Below are 14768 nucleotides of genomic sequence, written 5' to 3'. Positions count from 1 at the left end.
CCTTCCCAGTATGTGAATAATTACCCCAGTCTTATCCTTGGTCTTATAGGGAAAGAAATTTTGCTTGAAGCGTGTTGTAAGCCTTGAGATATTTACAGACATTCCCCTCGATTCCTGTACAGAAGTTTCTAAAATTATTTTAAATGAATACTGAATTTTGTCAAGTTCTTTGTTGCATCAGTTGATGTGATCATATAGTTTTTTCTTTTATTACCTGTTGTTATGGTGGATTACAATGATTGGTTTTCAAATATTGAACTAGCTTGGTTGCCTGAAATAAATCCTACTTATTCATGTTATATTATATAGTCATGTTATATTAAATACCTGGCTAGATTAACTTTTTTTTTTTAACTCACCCTGATATTTACTCAACAGATGTAGAATTGAGAATGGTGCTTTTTTGGGGGGAGGGGATACTGGGGATTGAACTCAGGGGCTCTCGCCCACTGAGCCCCATCCCCATCCCTCTTTTGTATTTATTTAGAGACAGGGTCTCACTGAGTTGCTTAATGCCTCGCTGTTGCTGAGGCTGGCTTTGAACTCGTGATCCTCCTGTCTCAGCTTCCCGAGCCCCTGGAGTTATAGGTGTGCACCACCGTGCCTGGCAAGAATGGTGCCTTTATATAAGCGAACAAAACCATGTGCCACAGCTACTACTTGGGGCCTAAATGCACTTTTGCCCCCGGCCAGATTCCCAGCTCTTGGGCAGCTACATAAAGGCCATGTTTTCCTCAGGGCAGGATTTCTTGCTGCACTATTACTGTGTTCTGGGCTGGATAATTCTTAGTTGTGTGGCTTTCCTGTGGACATTTTTTTTTAGTGGCATCTTTGGCCTCTACCCACTAAATGCCAATTGCATCTTGCAAGTTGTGGCAGCCAAAAATGTCTTCGGATCTTGCCAAATATCACCCCCCTCCCATGCTGAGAACTAATGTCCTTAGTCCATTTAGCCTCTACCTACCTTAAGCCTGCAGGGATGTTCTTTTTTCCCCCTGACTGTGGAGCAAAGGTAGGTATATAAATGTGGATATTACACAAATATTTGCCTTTTCAGTAGTAATTGGAAAATATCTAATATCTGTTAAGCCTTTGCTATGCTACCTCTGCTAAGCACTTTATCTATAGTATCTCATTTAATACTCAAATCCATCAAGGAAAAGTGCTGGCCACATCCCCATTTTGCAAACTAAGGAATAAGAAATGACTTCCTCAAGGTCCTGTTATCTTCAGTATTATAAGTAGGATAGAGATTATTTCAAGCACATGGGAAGATGTGCATAGATTATATCCAAACACCATAGCATTTTCCCATAGAGACTTGTGCACCCACAGATTTTGACATCCTTGGGAGGTCCTGGAACCAATCTCTGGCAGATACTAAGGGACACCATTTGGCCAATTCCCTAGATCCTGAGCTGCTCCCAGGATCCTGTCACTGGTTGAGTTAGATTGGACTTCTCCCATGGCTGCCTGTGGGCACTAATCTTGTACTTGGAATTCATTGGTTACTAACATCAGTGTGGTCTCCTCCGGTGTTGACTGTTGTCCTGGATCAGTAAGGAGTTGCACCCAGCTGGCTGCAGGCCCCGGGCAAGTCACTGCACACCTAAAACTTTACAGAGATTCTAAAAGAGCTGGGGGAAAGAAGGTTCAGTTTGTAAAGTTATCTCTAACTCAAAAGAGAATCATTCCTTAAGGGTTCTAGTTGTGACATCAGACCTCCCTCCAAGACCCCATGGATCTCCCTCCCATTTCTGGACCACACACTTGCCTTTTCTAGAAAGGCTTGGAAAACAGTCACTGCACAAGCCAACCCGAGCTGCTCTGGCCCCTGAGCGAGTCAGTTCACATATATCCATCAGTGCTTGTGCTGCTTGTCCTGGTGAAACTGCCCGCTGCCTGCACCCTGGAGTGGTTCTTCATGGGACATGCTCCAAGTCCTGGCCCCTGCCACCTCCCTTCCAGATCCTCTCCTCTAGCAGTGCCTGAGGCTGCTGGGTTGCTCTTAGTGTCTGGCTCCCAAACTGGATGTAAGGTTGAAGAGAGGCCTGGAGTGGAGCCCAAGCCTGAGCAGACTCCCACCTCCCCAAATCTGGACAGCCTGGCTCTATTAACACACCTAGAATTAGAATGGGGCTGTTAACTTGTCTTAAACTCAGCCCTCTGAGCCTTGCTTGCTGTTTTGTGTCAATCCTCTGGTGTCCTGTGTTTGTAATCTGCTTCGTGAACCCACATGTAAGACATAAATGTGGTCATGCACACCTGGATTGGGATCCCAGCCCTGTCACTCATGAACTCAGTAATCTCATTTATTTAAGTTACCAATATCATGCAAGCTATGTAATTTCACAGGCCTATGTTCCCTGGTCTGTAAGTGGAGTTGACAATACCTTCCTCATGAGGGTTTTGTGAGAATTAAATGAGATAAGGCATAGCAAGTGCTTGCATAGCTCCTGGCCTACAGCAGTAACTGGTGGCTGTAGAGGTGGTGCCTGATGGTAGTGAGGGATTTTATGGTGAACTGTAAAATCTCCTATCTGCGGTCAGGCTCAGGATGCTTGGAACAGGAACAGTGCACCAGTTACTAGAGAGGAGAGGATTTCCCTGAAAATGTTGGGGCCGCCCGGGTTTAGTAAGCCAGATCTTAGTCTCAAAGCGCCCTCTGGTGGCCAATTGAGAAAGTGCAGGTGCAGGAGGACAAAGGCAGGAGAGGCTGGCTGGGTGGAGCATTGGATGCAGGAGAGTGAGAGGCCTGCAGTGCTGTGCAGACCGCTTCACCCTGCATTTGTACCTCACCGCTGTTCAGGGTGAGCATGTCCTCTCTATGGGCCTTGCAGTGAGGAGAGGCGAGGTGACTTGTTTCCCAAAGATGATTCAGGGCATCCGACAGTCATTTTTTACCTGAATAGTTATGTATTATCATGTGTTAGAAAAAAGAGTAACTCAAATCCTCTCATTTATGGATATTAGCATTCTAAGATAAATGAAAATATTTTTATGAATCTAAACCCATTTAAGGAAAAAAGTAAATAACAGTAGAAATGGTATTCTATCGGGGCAAAACTCGTAATTAAGACAATAGAAATTTGGGCAAATTTGGTGGACTAGATTATTTGTGATTTTCTGCATAGGGTAAGTTTATCATTTACAGTTATTCCTCACAGTAATATTATAAAGTAATTCTTATTACTATTATTTTATTGTTTTACTGAAAAAAATAAGCGGCCCAACTGAACTTAGACAAATAAACAAATGCAACACAACGGCGTGGAGAAAGTCTTTTTACCAGTGGTACTGAGACAACTGGGCATCCATAGGTAAAAAGGTGAATCTAGACACAGACCTTCCATACTTCACAAAAGTCAACTCAAAATGAATCTCAGTCCTAAATGTAAAATGCAAAGAAAATAACAGGAGAAAATCCAGATGACCTGGATTTTGGGTTTGGTGATGACCTTTTAGAATCAACATCAAAGGACCATTCATGAAAGAAAGAATTGATGAGCTGGACTTCATAAGATTAAAACTTTCTATTCTGGAAAAGTTTCTGTCAAATGAATGAAGAAAAGCTGGGGAAAAGATATCTATAGAAGATCTATTGGATAAAAGATTATTAACCAAAATATACAAAGAACTATTAAGACACAATAATAAGAAAAACAAAAAAAACCTGACTTAACCACCACCTCACCAAAGAAGATGTATAGTTGGCAAAAAAGAAAGAAAAAAAGATGTCCCCATATCATATTATCAGGTACATATAAATTGATACAATAATGAGATGCCACTACTTATATGCCCAATTCTTGGCCCAAATCCAGAACATTGACAATAATAAATGCTGTTGAGGATGTGGGGTGATGGGAACTCTAATCTGGTGTTGGTAGAAAGGCAGCATGGTACAGATACTTTGGCAGTTTCTTATAAACCTAAACATACCCTTAGCATCCCATCCCACAATTGCACTACCTAGTATTTACCCAAAGGACTGGAAGACTGGTGCCACATAAGAACCTGCAAGTGGATGTTTAGAGTAGCTTTACTCACAACTGCTGAAACTTAGAAGCAACCAAGATGTCCTTCAGTAGGTGAGTAGATAAGTAAAATGTGATACACCCAAACAGCAGACTATTCAAGGCTAAAAAGAAATGAGCTATTAAGCCATACAAAAACAAGAAGGAAGGAGACTTAAATGCATTTCACTGAGTGAAAGAAATCAATATGAAACCAATCTGAAAAGACTACATAAATTCTGCGTTATTCTGCCTGTATGACTTTCTGGAAAAGGCAAAACTATGCACAGACCAGTGGTTGCCAGAGGTTAGGAATAAATAGGCCAAGAGTGCACAGGATTTCCACGGCAGTGAAACAACTCTGTACGAAGCTGTAATGGTGGATGCATCAGTATACATTTATCCAAACCCATAGACTGTGCAACACCAAGAATGAACCCTGTCAACTATGGGCTATGTGGGATGGAGTGTCAGTGTAGGCTCACTGACACCCTAGTGAGGGTTGTTGATACATGTGTAGGGACTTTGGGGGGAGGGGTTGGAAATTTCTGTCTTCAGCTCAATTTTGCTATGAACCTAAAACTGCTCTTTAAAAATAGTCTTTAAAAAAGTGGTGTCTCCTTGGCCAAGACATAGCTAATCAGGGCCACATAATGAGTGTGTGACAGAATCAGGCTTGGAACCAAACCTGTCTGACTCCAGAGTCTCCCCCAGATACACCCTCTCTGCCCAACAGTTCACAGCAGGGATGGGGTTCCCGACTGGGCTTACTGAGCTTGCTCAGTGAAGTCTTACTCAGAGTTGTAGAGTTGCAGCCGCTGGCTGCTTGGGGTGTCAGGAGAGCTGGCTTATGATGCTAAGTCCCCCTCCCCAATCAGTGTGAAGAGTTGCTGAGTGGTGGCAGGGGCCAGAATCCCAGGTCTTGTCTTGGACCTTTGTTTAACCTGCCAGTTAGTGGCCTGTCACTCAGAACCTTAGTTTTCCCACCTTTTAACCGAGGCACTCAAATTTTTTCCCAGAGCATTTCCTGGACCCCAGCCCTGGGCTCTGATTGTGTGTGTCTTGGTAGAGCTCAGGAGCAGTTGTGCCAGGTTTGGGGACCACCTTCCAGCTCCCAGATTCCATGCATCTGGGCTCAGGAGGGCCCGTCGACTCTCCTGTCATTCTCCTGACTCAACCTGAAACAGGCTAAGTGACACAGAAAATAACAGTAAAAAAGATACTTTATTGTTAAAAAAAAAAAAATCAAACGACGCACAGAAACACAGGGCTCACGCTCAGTCACACGCACAGCCACGAACCACTCACACAGCGTGCTCTCACCCACACAACTCCCTCGCTGTGAGCAGCAATCCTGGGTGAGAGTTTTCATTGCTCTTCCTTTTGACTTCTGTCTCCAGAAACAACACACATGAAAAGGCAGTGGACCAGGGAGGAACTGGCAGGGAAGGGAGTAGTGAGGCCACCAGAGGCCTCCTTGGCTTCTGGTCCTGGCCACTCCTGGCTACACTCTACACATGTGTACACATGGACCGACATGGGTGCCCACACGTGTAGAGGCGTGCCCACATTGACCCTCAGTGCATAGAGTCGAGTCAGTGCAGGTAACACTTGATTGGCAGGCATTTGAGATGGAGGGGCAAGAAAGGGCAGAGGTCCAGCCTGGACATTCTGCTGGTCAGTTTCCTGCTTCCATCCTGCCCTGCCTGAGAGTTCTAAGTTCCTTGTTGTCTAGAGGAAGACACATTCATCCCTTTGGGAAAACTCATGCTGACAGCAAGGTTGAAAAGTGCCAAAGAATTCTTTAAAATGAAGAATGATGTCTTTCCTGCCTTTGACCAGAAGTACCTGGGAATCTTGGGGTGAAGAACCTAGAGTTCCAGGAGGTGTGAATTCTTCAACAGAAAAAGGTTCAGGGCTGCAGAGAATCCTGGCAGGCCCAAGATTCTTGTGGTTTTTTGAGGTGGAGCAAGTTCCTCTGCATCTGAGCAACCGCAGCAGGAATTGAGGCCCAGCAACCGCTGGGGGACTTGAGGCCCACATGATGTTCCTGGGGAAACCTCTTCATCCCCAGTGCATAGCAGCCACCCAGCAGGGCAGACCCTTGACGAATATGAAATGAATGTCTGCATGCGGCAGATTCCCAGCGGGCTCTTGTACCTGCTCACCTCTCAGCCCCTAGGAAGATACCACATGGCCCTCTGGGGTCAGGTGCCCCTGGGGCTCACCTCTGTCGCTGGTATAGTAGTGGCCTGTTGGCCACCAACCTGCCCAGCTCCAAAATGGAGCTCTGGGCAGCCACAGGATGCATCCTGGCAGTGCCAACCCCATAGTTCAGGCCTTTCTTCCCGAGACTGAAAGATGACAAAATCCATGGGACAGCCTACTTCTTGGCCATCCCTGGAGTCAGTCATTCCTAGTTTTCCAGGGTAACTGCTCGGTCATCCCCTCTCCTGGGGCCCTAGTGCTGTTTCTGAAGCTCTGGCCTCAGCTTCCCTCCACCCTCAGGGACCAGCTGGGGGACCGGAAGAGCACATTTCAAGGGACAGAAGTCTGGACTGGGTGTGGGGGCTACCCTCCCTCTCCCAGCCACACTCCCTCCCTCCCTGTGAGACAGGAAGACGGTGCCAAGGCCGTGGCCTCCACCTGCCTCCCCCTGAGAACAGGGAGCTAGAACATGACCTCCTCACAGCTCCCATAGTCACTCTCCACCATGTCAGAGCCCTCATAGTTGGGGGGCGCCCGGGGATGGCGGCTGGTGGGAGGCGCAGCCTCCACCTCGCAGTCAGCATAGGAGGGTCCTGCCCTGCTGAGGCGCATGCTCACCCCCTTGTACCCCTCCTCTGCCAGGCAAGGCCCTCCCCCTCCCTGCCGGAACTGCGAGTGGTAGTAGCTGATGGCCGTGTACTCATTGAGACAGGGGGCAAGCAGGCACTCTCGGGGGCTGGGGGGCCGCGGGGGCATCAGATCTTCCAGGTTCTGGTTGCTGTAGCGAGGCGGGAGGGGTGCCCGCTTGTTTTCCAGCTCCAGAGGGAAGGGGAAGCCCCCATAGAGGGCAGTGGGCTCCGGCAACACAGCTGGGGTTGTGTGGTGGTGAGGCGAGGGCGGCAGAGGGCCCTGGGTCACTTCAGATCGGGGGTATTCCCAGTGTTCCTTCCTGGAGTAGGTAGGGGGCCAGACGGTGGCTCCTCCGGGGTACACTGAAAGAGAACAGAGTCATGACGTGAGTTCTGAGTTTCCCTGGTGATTTCCAGCAGGCCCTTGAGCTACTAAAATTAGCTTAGCACGGGTAGAAATGGCCCCAGGAGCAGGTGGGTGTGTGGTCCACCTACCCATGTTGTCCCTGACAGCTTAGGTTGATATGTGGACTCCAAAGGGGGCATGTTCAAGGCCAAAGGTTTGACCCAAAGCCAGCCCACCTTGCAAACCTCATCACTAATCTGAGAGTCAGGGACAAGGAAGGAATGTGGATGGTCCCATGCGTCCCATCCCTAAGGCTGGAATTGGCAACTATTTCCCAAGACCCACAGGAGAATTTATTCTCCTAACTGAAGGAAAGAGATACACAGTTTGGATTTGAAAGTGTGATGGCTTCTATCACAGAGTATGATGAAATGAGCCAGAAGAAAAGACCAAGAGTTCTTGGTTCTAGACCCGTCTCTGTTTCTGAAAAGTTGGATGAGTTAGAACAAGTCACTTCATCTTTATGGTATTGGGACAAACAGTGAAATATTTGCTTTTGGTATTACTGGCAAATATACCAGAAAAAAAATATATAAGGTGCTTTACAAATGCATCTCCTTTTGAGCCAAACAAGTTCCTCCTCGGAGCCAGCCAACTCTGACTCGGCTGCTATACCTCCAGACGGAACAATCAGAAATGTGGACCACTGCTTCTCCTTCTCTTAGAAAAGTAAAAATGTGCAGACATCCCCTCTTCTCTCCAGGGATTCTACACAACCTTATCCATGGCCTATGTGTTTCTGGCATGAACATCACTTGGAATTTAGAGGGCTGGATCATGGTGCAGCACTCTGAGCCAAGAGTCCCAGAATCTTATCCAGTCATCAGTGATTCTGCATATGTTCCTTCATGTCCCATCCCAAGGGACTGGATTGAATGGTGGCTAAAAGTGCTTATGCCTCAATGGACTATTTAGGTCTACCACCCCATTCCATCAATCCCAGAGGTTAAGGGTCTCTAGCTATACTAACCCATCTCCTCGCCCGACCAGGTTCTCTTAATGATGGACTCATGGTCAGCGTGGGAAGGGGCCACAGTTGGTGGGAGCCTGGGAGGCACACTGCAGACCACTGGCCGTTGCTTGGAGCTGGGTCCAAAAGTGACGAGTTCATTAGGAACCGGGGTCTTGCTGGGCTCTGATTGGTTCAGGTTGTTGCAGGAGCTGGTGCTCAGCGGATCAAGCTCAATGGAAGGCATGGCTTGGGTGTCAACGCCAATACTCCTGGCCAGAAGGTCTGGGTCCTCCATGGCCACAGGCTTGTGGGACTTGCAACGGCGGCAGTAGAGGAGAAGCCCAACGGTGATTGTGATGATGAACAATATGGCCACCATGATGATCAGTAACTCCTGCTGTCCCCAGTCCCCTCTTTTGATCTCAGGGGTCACTAGGCAGTGTCCTTCTGAGCAACCCCTCGCCTCCATTTCACACCTGCAGAGACAGAGAAGGAGTCAGGGAGCTGAGTCATTCTAGAGTCCTTTCCATGTCTCCTCTTACCAAGGTCAATGGGGTGGAAACCTTGACTCTCAAGAGCATCAGGTTCAACCACTTGCAGGTGCACACCCACGTAATTATCAAACACACAAACGTCAGAATTTTCCATCCTTCCCCAGTAAAAAAAGGGCCTCAGCTACATCCTTATTTGTGACCCTTTGGATCTGGGCTCTGGGCATGTCCATTATTTCCCACCAGTGAAAACTAGGGATTGAACCTTCTCTCCACCAATGAGATCAGATTTCCAAGCAACCATACTACTACAGTGGAGGTGTACAGCACACCAGGCTGTCCTCTATCTAGGATGTCAGGATCTCAGATACAAATCAGCAGCTGCCCAATAATGGTGACCAGGCATCAAGGCTACCTGCTATTCTTCATCAGGAAATCACAGGAACACAACAGGGTCCTACACAGATCAGCCACATTACATAGGGCAACTTGCTCAGACAAAGCACTTGACACCCTGTGACCTCTTAGGTCATCTTCAGCTTGGCATTCCATGGTGAAAGGCTCCTAGGGAACTTTATTTCCAGCCTTGTCCATTTTTGAGGGATACTAGGAAAGGTTCCCCCATCCAACTTGAGTTCAAAACATCGGCCAGTAGCTGAAATTTCACCACCCACATTTTGTTCTTTGGGGCATATTTGTTGAGAACCAGTTGGCTTCAGATGGTATGGATTTATTTCTGGGCTCTCTATTCGTTTCATTGGTCTATGTGCCTGATTTTATGCTAATATCATGCTGTTTATTATTATGACACTGTAGTATGTCTTGAAATTAGATATATGGGGCTGCCTCTGTGTTCCTTTTGCTTGAGGTAGTTTGGCTATTTGGGGTCTTTTGTGCTTCCATATGAATTTTAGGATTATTTTTTCTGATTCTGTGAACAATGTCATTAGGATTATAATGGGGATTGCATTGGCTCTGTAGGTTGCTTTGGGCAGTATGAAAATTTTAAGAATGCCAGTACCTCTAATCTATGAACACGGGAGATTTTTTCCACCTTTTAATGTTTTCTTCAATTTATTCCTTCACTGTTTTGTAATTTTCATTGTAGAGCTCTTTAATTTCCTTAAATGTATTTTTAAGTTATTCTTTTATGGCTACCGTCAATGAGATAACTTTCATGATTTCTCTGTCAGCAAATTCATTGCTGATGTATGGAAAAGCTATTAATTTTGTATGATAATTTTTTATCCTGTTATTTTACTGAACTTGTTGATCAGTTTTAATATTTTCTGATGAATCTTTAGGTTTTTCTATGGATAGAATCATATCCTCTGCAAACAAGGATAGTTCAACTTCCTCCTTTTCTATCTGTATGCCTCTCGATTTTTCTCTTGCCTGATTGCTTGAGCTAAAATTTCCAGTACTGCGTTGTATAAGAGAGGTGAGAGTGAACATCCTTATCTTCTTCCTTATTTTAGAGGAAATGCTTTCAGTTTTTTCCCATTCCATTTGATTTTGGTTATGGGTGGTCATATATAGCTTCATTATGTTGAGGTACGATCCTTCTATACCTAAGTTGTTCAGGGATTGTATCATGAAAGGATGTTAAATTTCATCAAATGCTTTTTCTGCATCTATTGAAATGATCGTGTGATTTTTTTTTTGCCTTCATTGTGTTTTACATTTTGCTGTAATTTACGTAATTATTGATTTGTGTATGTTGAACTATCCTTGCCTTCCTGGAATAAAACCAACTTGGTCATCATGAATTATCATTTTGATGTACTGTTGGATTCAGTTTGCTAGTATTTTGTTGAGAATTTTTGCACCTGTATTCATCACAGATATTGGCCTATAGTTTTCTTTGTTTTGTTGTTGTTATGTCCTTGTCATATTTAGATAGGGTAAAACTGGCCAAATGGAATGAGTTTGGAAAGGTTCCTTCCCTTTGAATTCTATAAAACAGTCTGAGAAGCAATCATGTTGGTTCTTCTTTAGAAGTTTGGTAATCTCAGCAGGGAAGCCATCAATTCCAGGCTTTTCTTCACTGGAGATAATTTATTCCTGATTCAATCTCATTACTAGTTAATGGTTGATTCTTATTTTTTATACTCTCTAGGTTCAATCTAAGTAAATTATATGAGTCCAAAAATATCTCCATTTATTCTACATTTTAAAATTTATTAGCTTGTAGTTTTTCAAAATAATCCCTAGTGATTCTTTGAATTTTTAGTGTAAGTTATAATGTCTACTTTGTCATCTCTAATTTTATTTATATAGTATTTTTAGAAATTTTTATTGATTCTTTTTAGTTATACGTAACCATAGAATCCATTTTGATGTAATTATACAAGTATGAATATATCTTATTCTGATTTGGACCCTATTCTTGCAGATGTACATAATGGTGGATTCACTGGGTCGATTCACCTATGTACATAGGAAAATTATATCAGATTAATTCCACTGTCTTTCCTTTTCCTATCCACCTTTATGCCCTTTTGTCTAATCTACTGAACTTCTGTTCTCCTCCTCCCTCCTTATTGTTTCCACATACCAGTGAAAACATTTGACCTTTGGTTTTGGGGGATTGGCTTATTTCACTTAGCATGATAGTATCCAGGTCCATCCATTTACTGGCAAATGGCATAAAGTTATTCTTCTTAATGACTGAGTAATACTCCATTGTGTATATATACCATTATTTCTTTATCCATTCATCTGTTGAAGGGCACCTAGGTTAGCTCCACAGCTTAGCTATTGTGAATTGTGGTGCCATAAACATTAATGTGGCTGTGTCACTGTAGCATGCTGATCTCACATCCTTTGGGTATATACTGAGGAGTAGGATAGCTGGGTCAAATGATGGTTCCATTTCTAGTTTCTTGAGGAATCTCTATATGGTTCTTTTCTCTCTCTTTTTGGTCTAAAGATTTGCCAATTTCATTTGTCTTTTTAAAGAACCAATTCTTTATTTCACTGGTCCTTTGTACTATTGTTTTAGACTACTTTATTTATTTATGTTTTGATCTTTATTATTTTTCTTTCTAATTTGGGGTATAGTTCATTCTTGCTTTTCTAAGACCTTCTAAAACATCATCATATGCTTTATTTTAATGTAAGCATTCATTGCTATGAACTTGCCCCTTAGTACTGCTTTGCTGTATCCCACAGATTTGGGTATATTGTGCATTTTCATCTGTTTCAAGGAATTTTTCAATTTTCCTTGTGACTTTCTCTATGACACATTGTTTGTTATTGTTCAGTCTCCAAGTATAATTTCTAAAGTTTTTCTCATTGATTTACAGTTTCATTTCATTGTGATCAGGAAAGATATAGGATATGACTTCAATTTTCTTTTTAGTTTATTAAGACTTGTTTTATGGCCTAATATATGGTTTAGTCAAGAGAAAGTTCCATATGCTGATGAAAAGAATGTTCTTTGCAGCTATTAGAAATATTCTCTAAGTGTCTGTTAAGTCCAGGCGATCTAGATTTAACTCAGTTGTTTCTTTGTTATTTAATTTTTTTCTGGATGATCTATTTATTGGTGAGAGTGAGGTATTGAAATTCCCCACTCTTGTTTGTTGAAGCTTATCTCTTTCCTTAGGTCTAATTGTGTTTGTTTTATAAAAGTGGGTGCTCCATTATAGGGTTCATATAGATTTATAATTGTTTTATCTTCTTGATGAATTGATTCCTTCATCATTATACAGTGACTTTCTTGTCTCTTCTTACTGCTTTTGTCTTAAAGTCTATTTTGTTAGATATAAGTGGAGCTACTCCTGGTGGTTTTCAGATTCCATTTGCTTAGAATATCATTTTTCATGCTTTTCTCATGCTTTCAGTCTATTTATGCCCTTACTGGTGAGGTGAGTTTCTTGTTGGCAGTATATTTTGGTGTCTTTTTATCCAGTCATCCAGTCTCTATCTTTTAACTGTAATATTAAGAGCATTTACACTCTGATTTAATAATGAAAGTTACAGTCTTGATTGGGGCTGTAGCTCAGTGATACAGCACTTGCCTCACGCTTGTGAAGCACTGGGTTCGATCCCAGCACCACATAAAAATAAATAAATAAATAAGAAAAGTGAAGGTGAAATGAGGACACTTCAATTAAAAAAAAAAAAAAAAGTACAATCCTGTGCCTGTCAGTGTGTAGATATTTTTTCTGCTTGTTTTGAATATTCTTTCTTTCTTCCTCTCTCGTTCATCTTTTTTGGTTTGATTGCTTACTATATTGATAATACTTGCTTACTATATTGATAATACTTCATTCTATTTTTCATTTTTTGTATCTACTCTTCTAGGGGATTTATACTTTCATGAGCTGTTATAATGGTGGTTATCTTTTTCCACTTTGGGCATAGAACTCCCTTAAAATCTTTCCTAAAGGCCGGCCTGTTGGTCATAAATTTTCTTGGTTTTTGTTTATCTTGGAAGGTCTTTATTTATTCTTTGATTCTGAAGGATAGTCTTGTGGGGTATAGTAATATTGGTTGGCAATTATTTTCTTTCAGAACTTGAACTATATTATTCCATGGTCTCCTGGCCTATAGGGTTCTACTAAGAAAGCCACTGTTAGTTCAACAGGATTGACCTCAAATAATGAATTGGCACTTTTCTCTTGTAGATCTTTTTATTTGGTGGGGGAGGGGATACTAGGGATTGAACTCAGGGGCATTCAATCACTGAGCCACATCCCCAGCCCTATTTTGTGTTTTATTTAGAGACAGGGTCTCACTGAGTTGCTTAACACCTTGCTTTTGCAGAGGCTGGCTTTGAACTCACGATCCTCCTGTCTCAGCCTCCCTAGCTGATGGGATTACAGGCATGTGCTACCACACCCAGCTTCTCTGGAAGATCTTAAAATTCTTTTTTTGTTTTGTTTTGTTCTTTTGACAGTTGGACTGTAATATGCCATGCTGAAGATCTTTTCTGATCATGTCTGTTTGGGCCATTGTTTCTGAATGTCCATGTTTTTATCAATATTAGGGAAATTTTCCACTATTACTGAGTAGATTTTTCTAGGTTCTTACCCTTATTTCTTCTCCTTTGGGTATGCTGATATGTGGAAATTTGATCTTATATACTCTCTTTACCTTTATTTCTGCTGAATGTGATATTTCAAAATACCTATCTTCCAGCTCAGTGTTCTTTCCTCCACTTGATCTAGTCTGGCTGTTGAGGCTTTTTTAAAATTTTTAAAATTTGAGGCTATTTTTAAAATCTGACTTATATAGAGTTCTTTATTTCAAATATTTCTGACTGGTTCTTTTTCAAAATTTCTTTGCTAAGTTTCTCATCTATATCCTGCCACAACTTCCTCATTTCATCTGTCTGAATCTCTATTAAACTTTTCAAAAAATCATTCTTTTGGCTTCTTTATCCAGGATCTCATCCACTCTGATACATTTGGAAGATGTTGCTAGAGAATGACGAACACTAGGAGCTGTCATATGACCTTGTTCTTCCATATTCTTGTGTTCTTTTGTTGAGATTTGCATATATGCTGAAATGGTCATCTCTACCACTTTTATGAGATGGCTTTCTTGTGAGCGGCTACCTTCTGAAAATGTGTCTTGGGTATCAGTTTGTTATGCAATGTTGAGTTTGTTTCCAACTATGCTAGAAAGTGATTCCCCTACAGCTTCCTTGGTTGTGATTAGGGAGTTTGAGCACCCTATGTACCTTATTGGAGTTAGAGAGACCTACTGTCTCTGCAGGTCATTCAAGAGTAGGAAAACTCTAGTAGTTCAGACAGGTGTGGCGTAGATAGTAACGTGGGGGGCTGGGTGCAACCTATGTGGTTACTCCTACTATGGAAGTGGTGGCCCCTATCAGGTGATGTGGAGGGCAGTTCTCAGGCACTGTTGATATTGGTTCTGACCATTAAAGGAATCTCTAGGAATGACAGTGATGAGAGTCCTGAGTATTTGTCTTCTGATTAGACACTGGTGTGGGTCCTGGTGTTGCTGGGGTAAGAATCATAGCAATCCTTCTGTAGCAGTCACACCCAATCTACAAGGCCACAGTGTGTGATCAAGGTACAGGGGTGATCGATG

General features: G+C 42.8%; 1 protein-coding gene across 1 annotated transcript in view; it reads right to left on the bottom strand.

The window, feature by feature from the left end:
* Positions 1–5131: 5131 nt before the first annotated feature.
* The window catches only part of Fat2 (FAT atypical cadherin 2), an 87333-nt gene continuing 77696 nt past the window's right edge, over positions 5132–14768 (bottom strand). Inside the window, exons 23-24 of the mRNA XM_015492706.2 lie at positions 8230–8687; positions 5132–7216 (exon numbers count right to left, since the gene is read on the bottom strand). Of these exons, the coding sequence (XP_015348192.1) occupies positions 6687–7216; positions 8230–8687 (988 nt within the window). The 3' untranslated portion in view covers positions 5132–6686. The remainder of the gene's footprint in view (positions 7217–8229; positions 8688–14768) is intronic.

The sequence above is a fragment of the Marmota marmota genome, unplaced genomic scaffold, assembly GCF_001458135.2.
Source record: "Marmota marmota marmota unplaced genomic scaffold, marMar, whole genome shotgun sequence".
In the NCBI taxonomy this organism is placed as follows: domain Eukaryota; kingdom Metazoa; phylum Chordata; class Mammalia; order Rodentia; family Sciuridae; genus Marmota; species Marmota marmota.
Note: the sequence above shows the minus strand (reverse complement) of the source record. Positions and strands in the feature narration are given on the sequence as shown.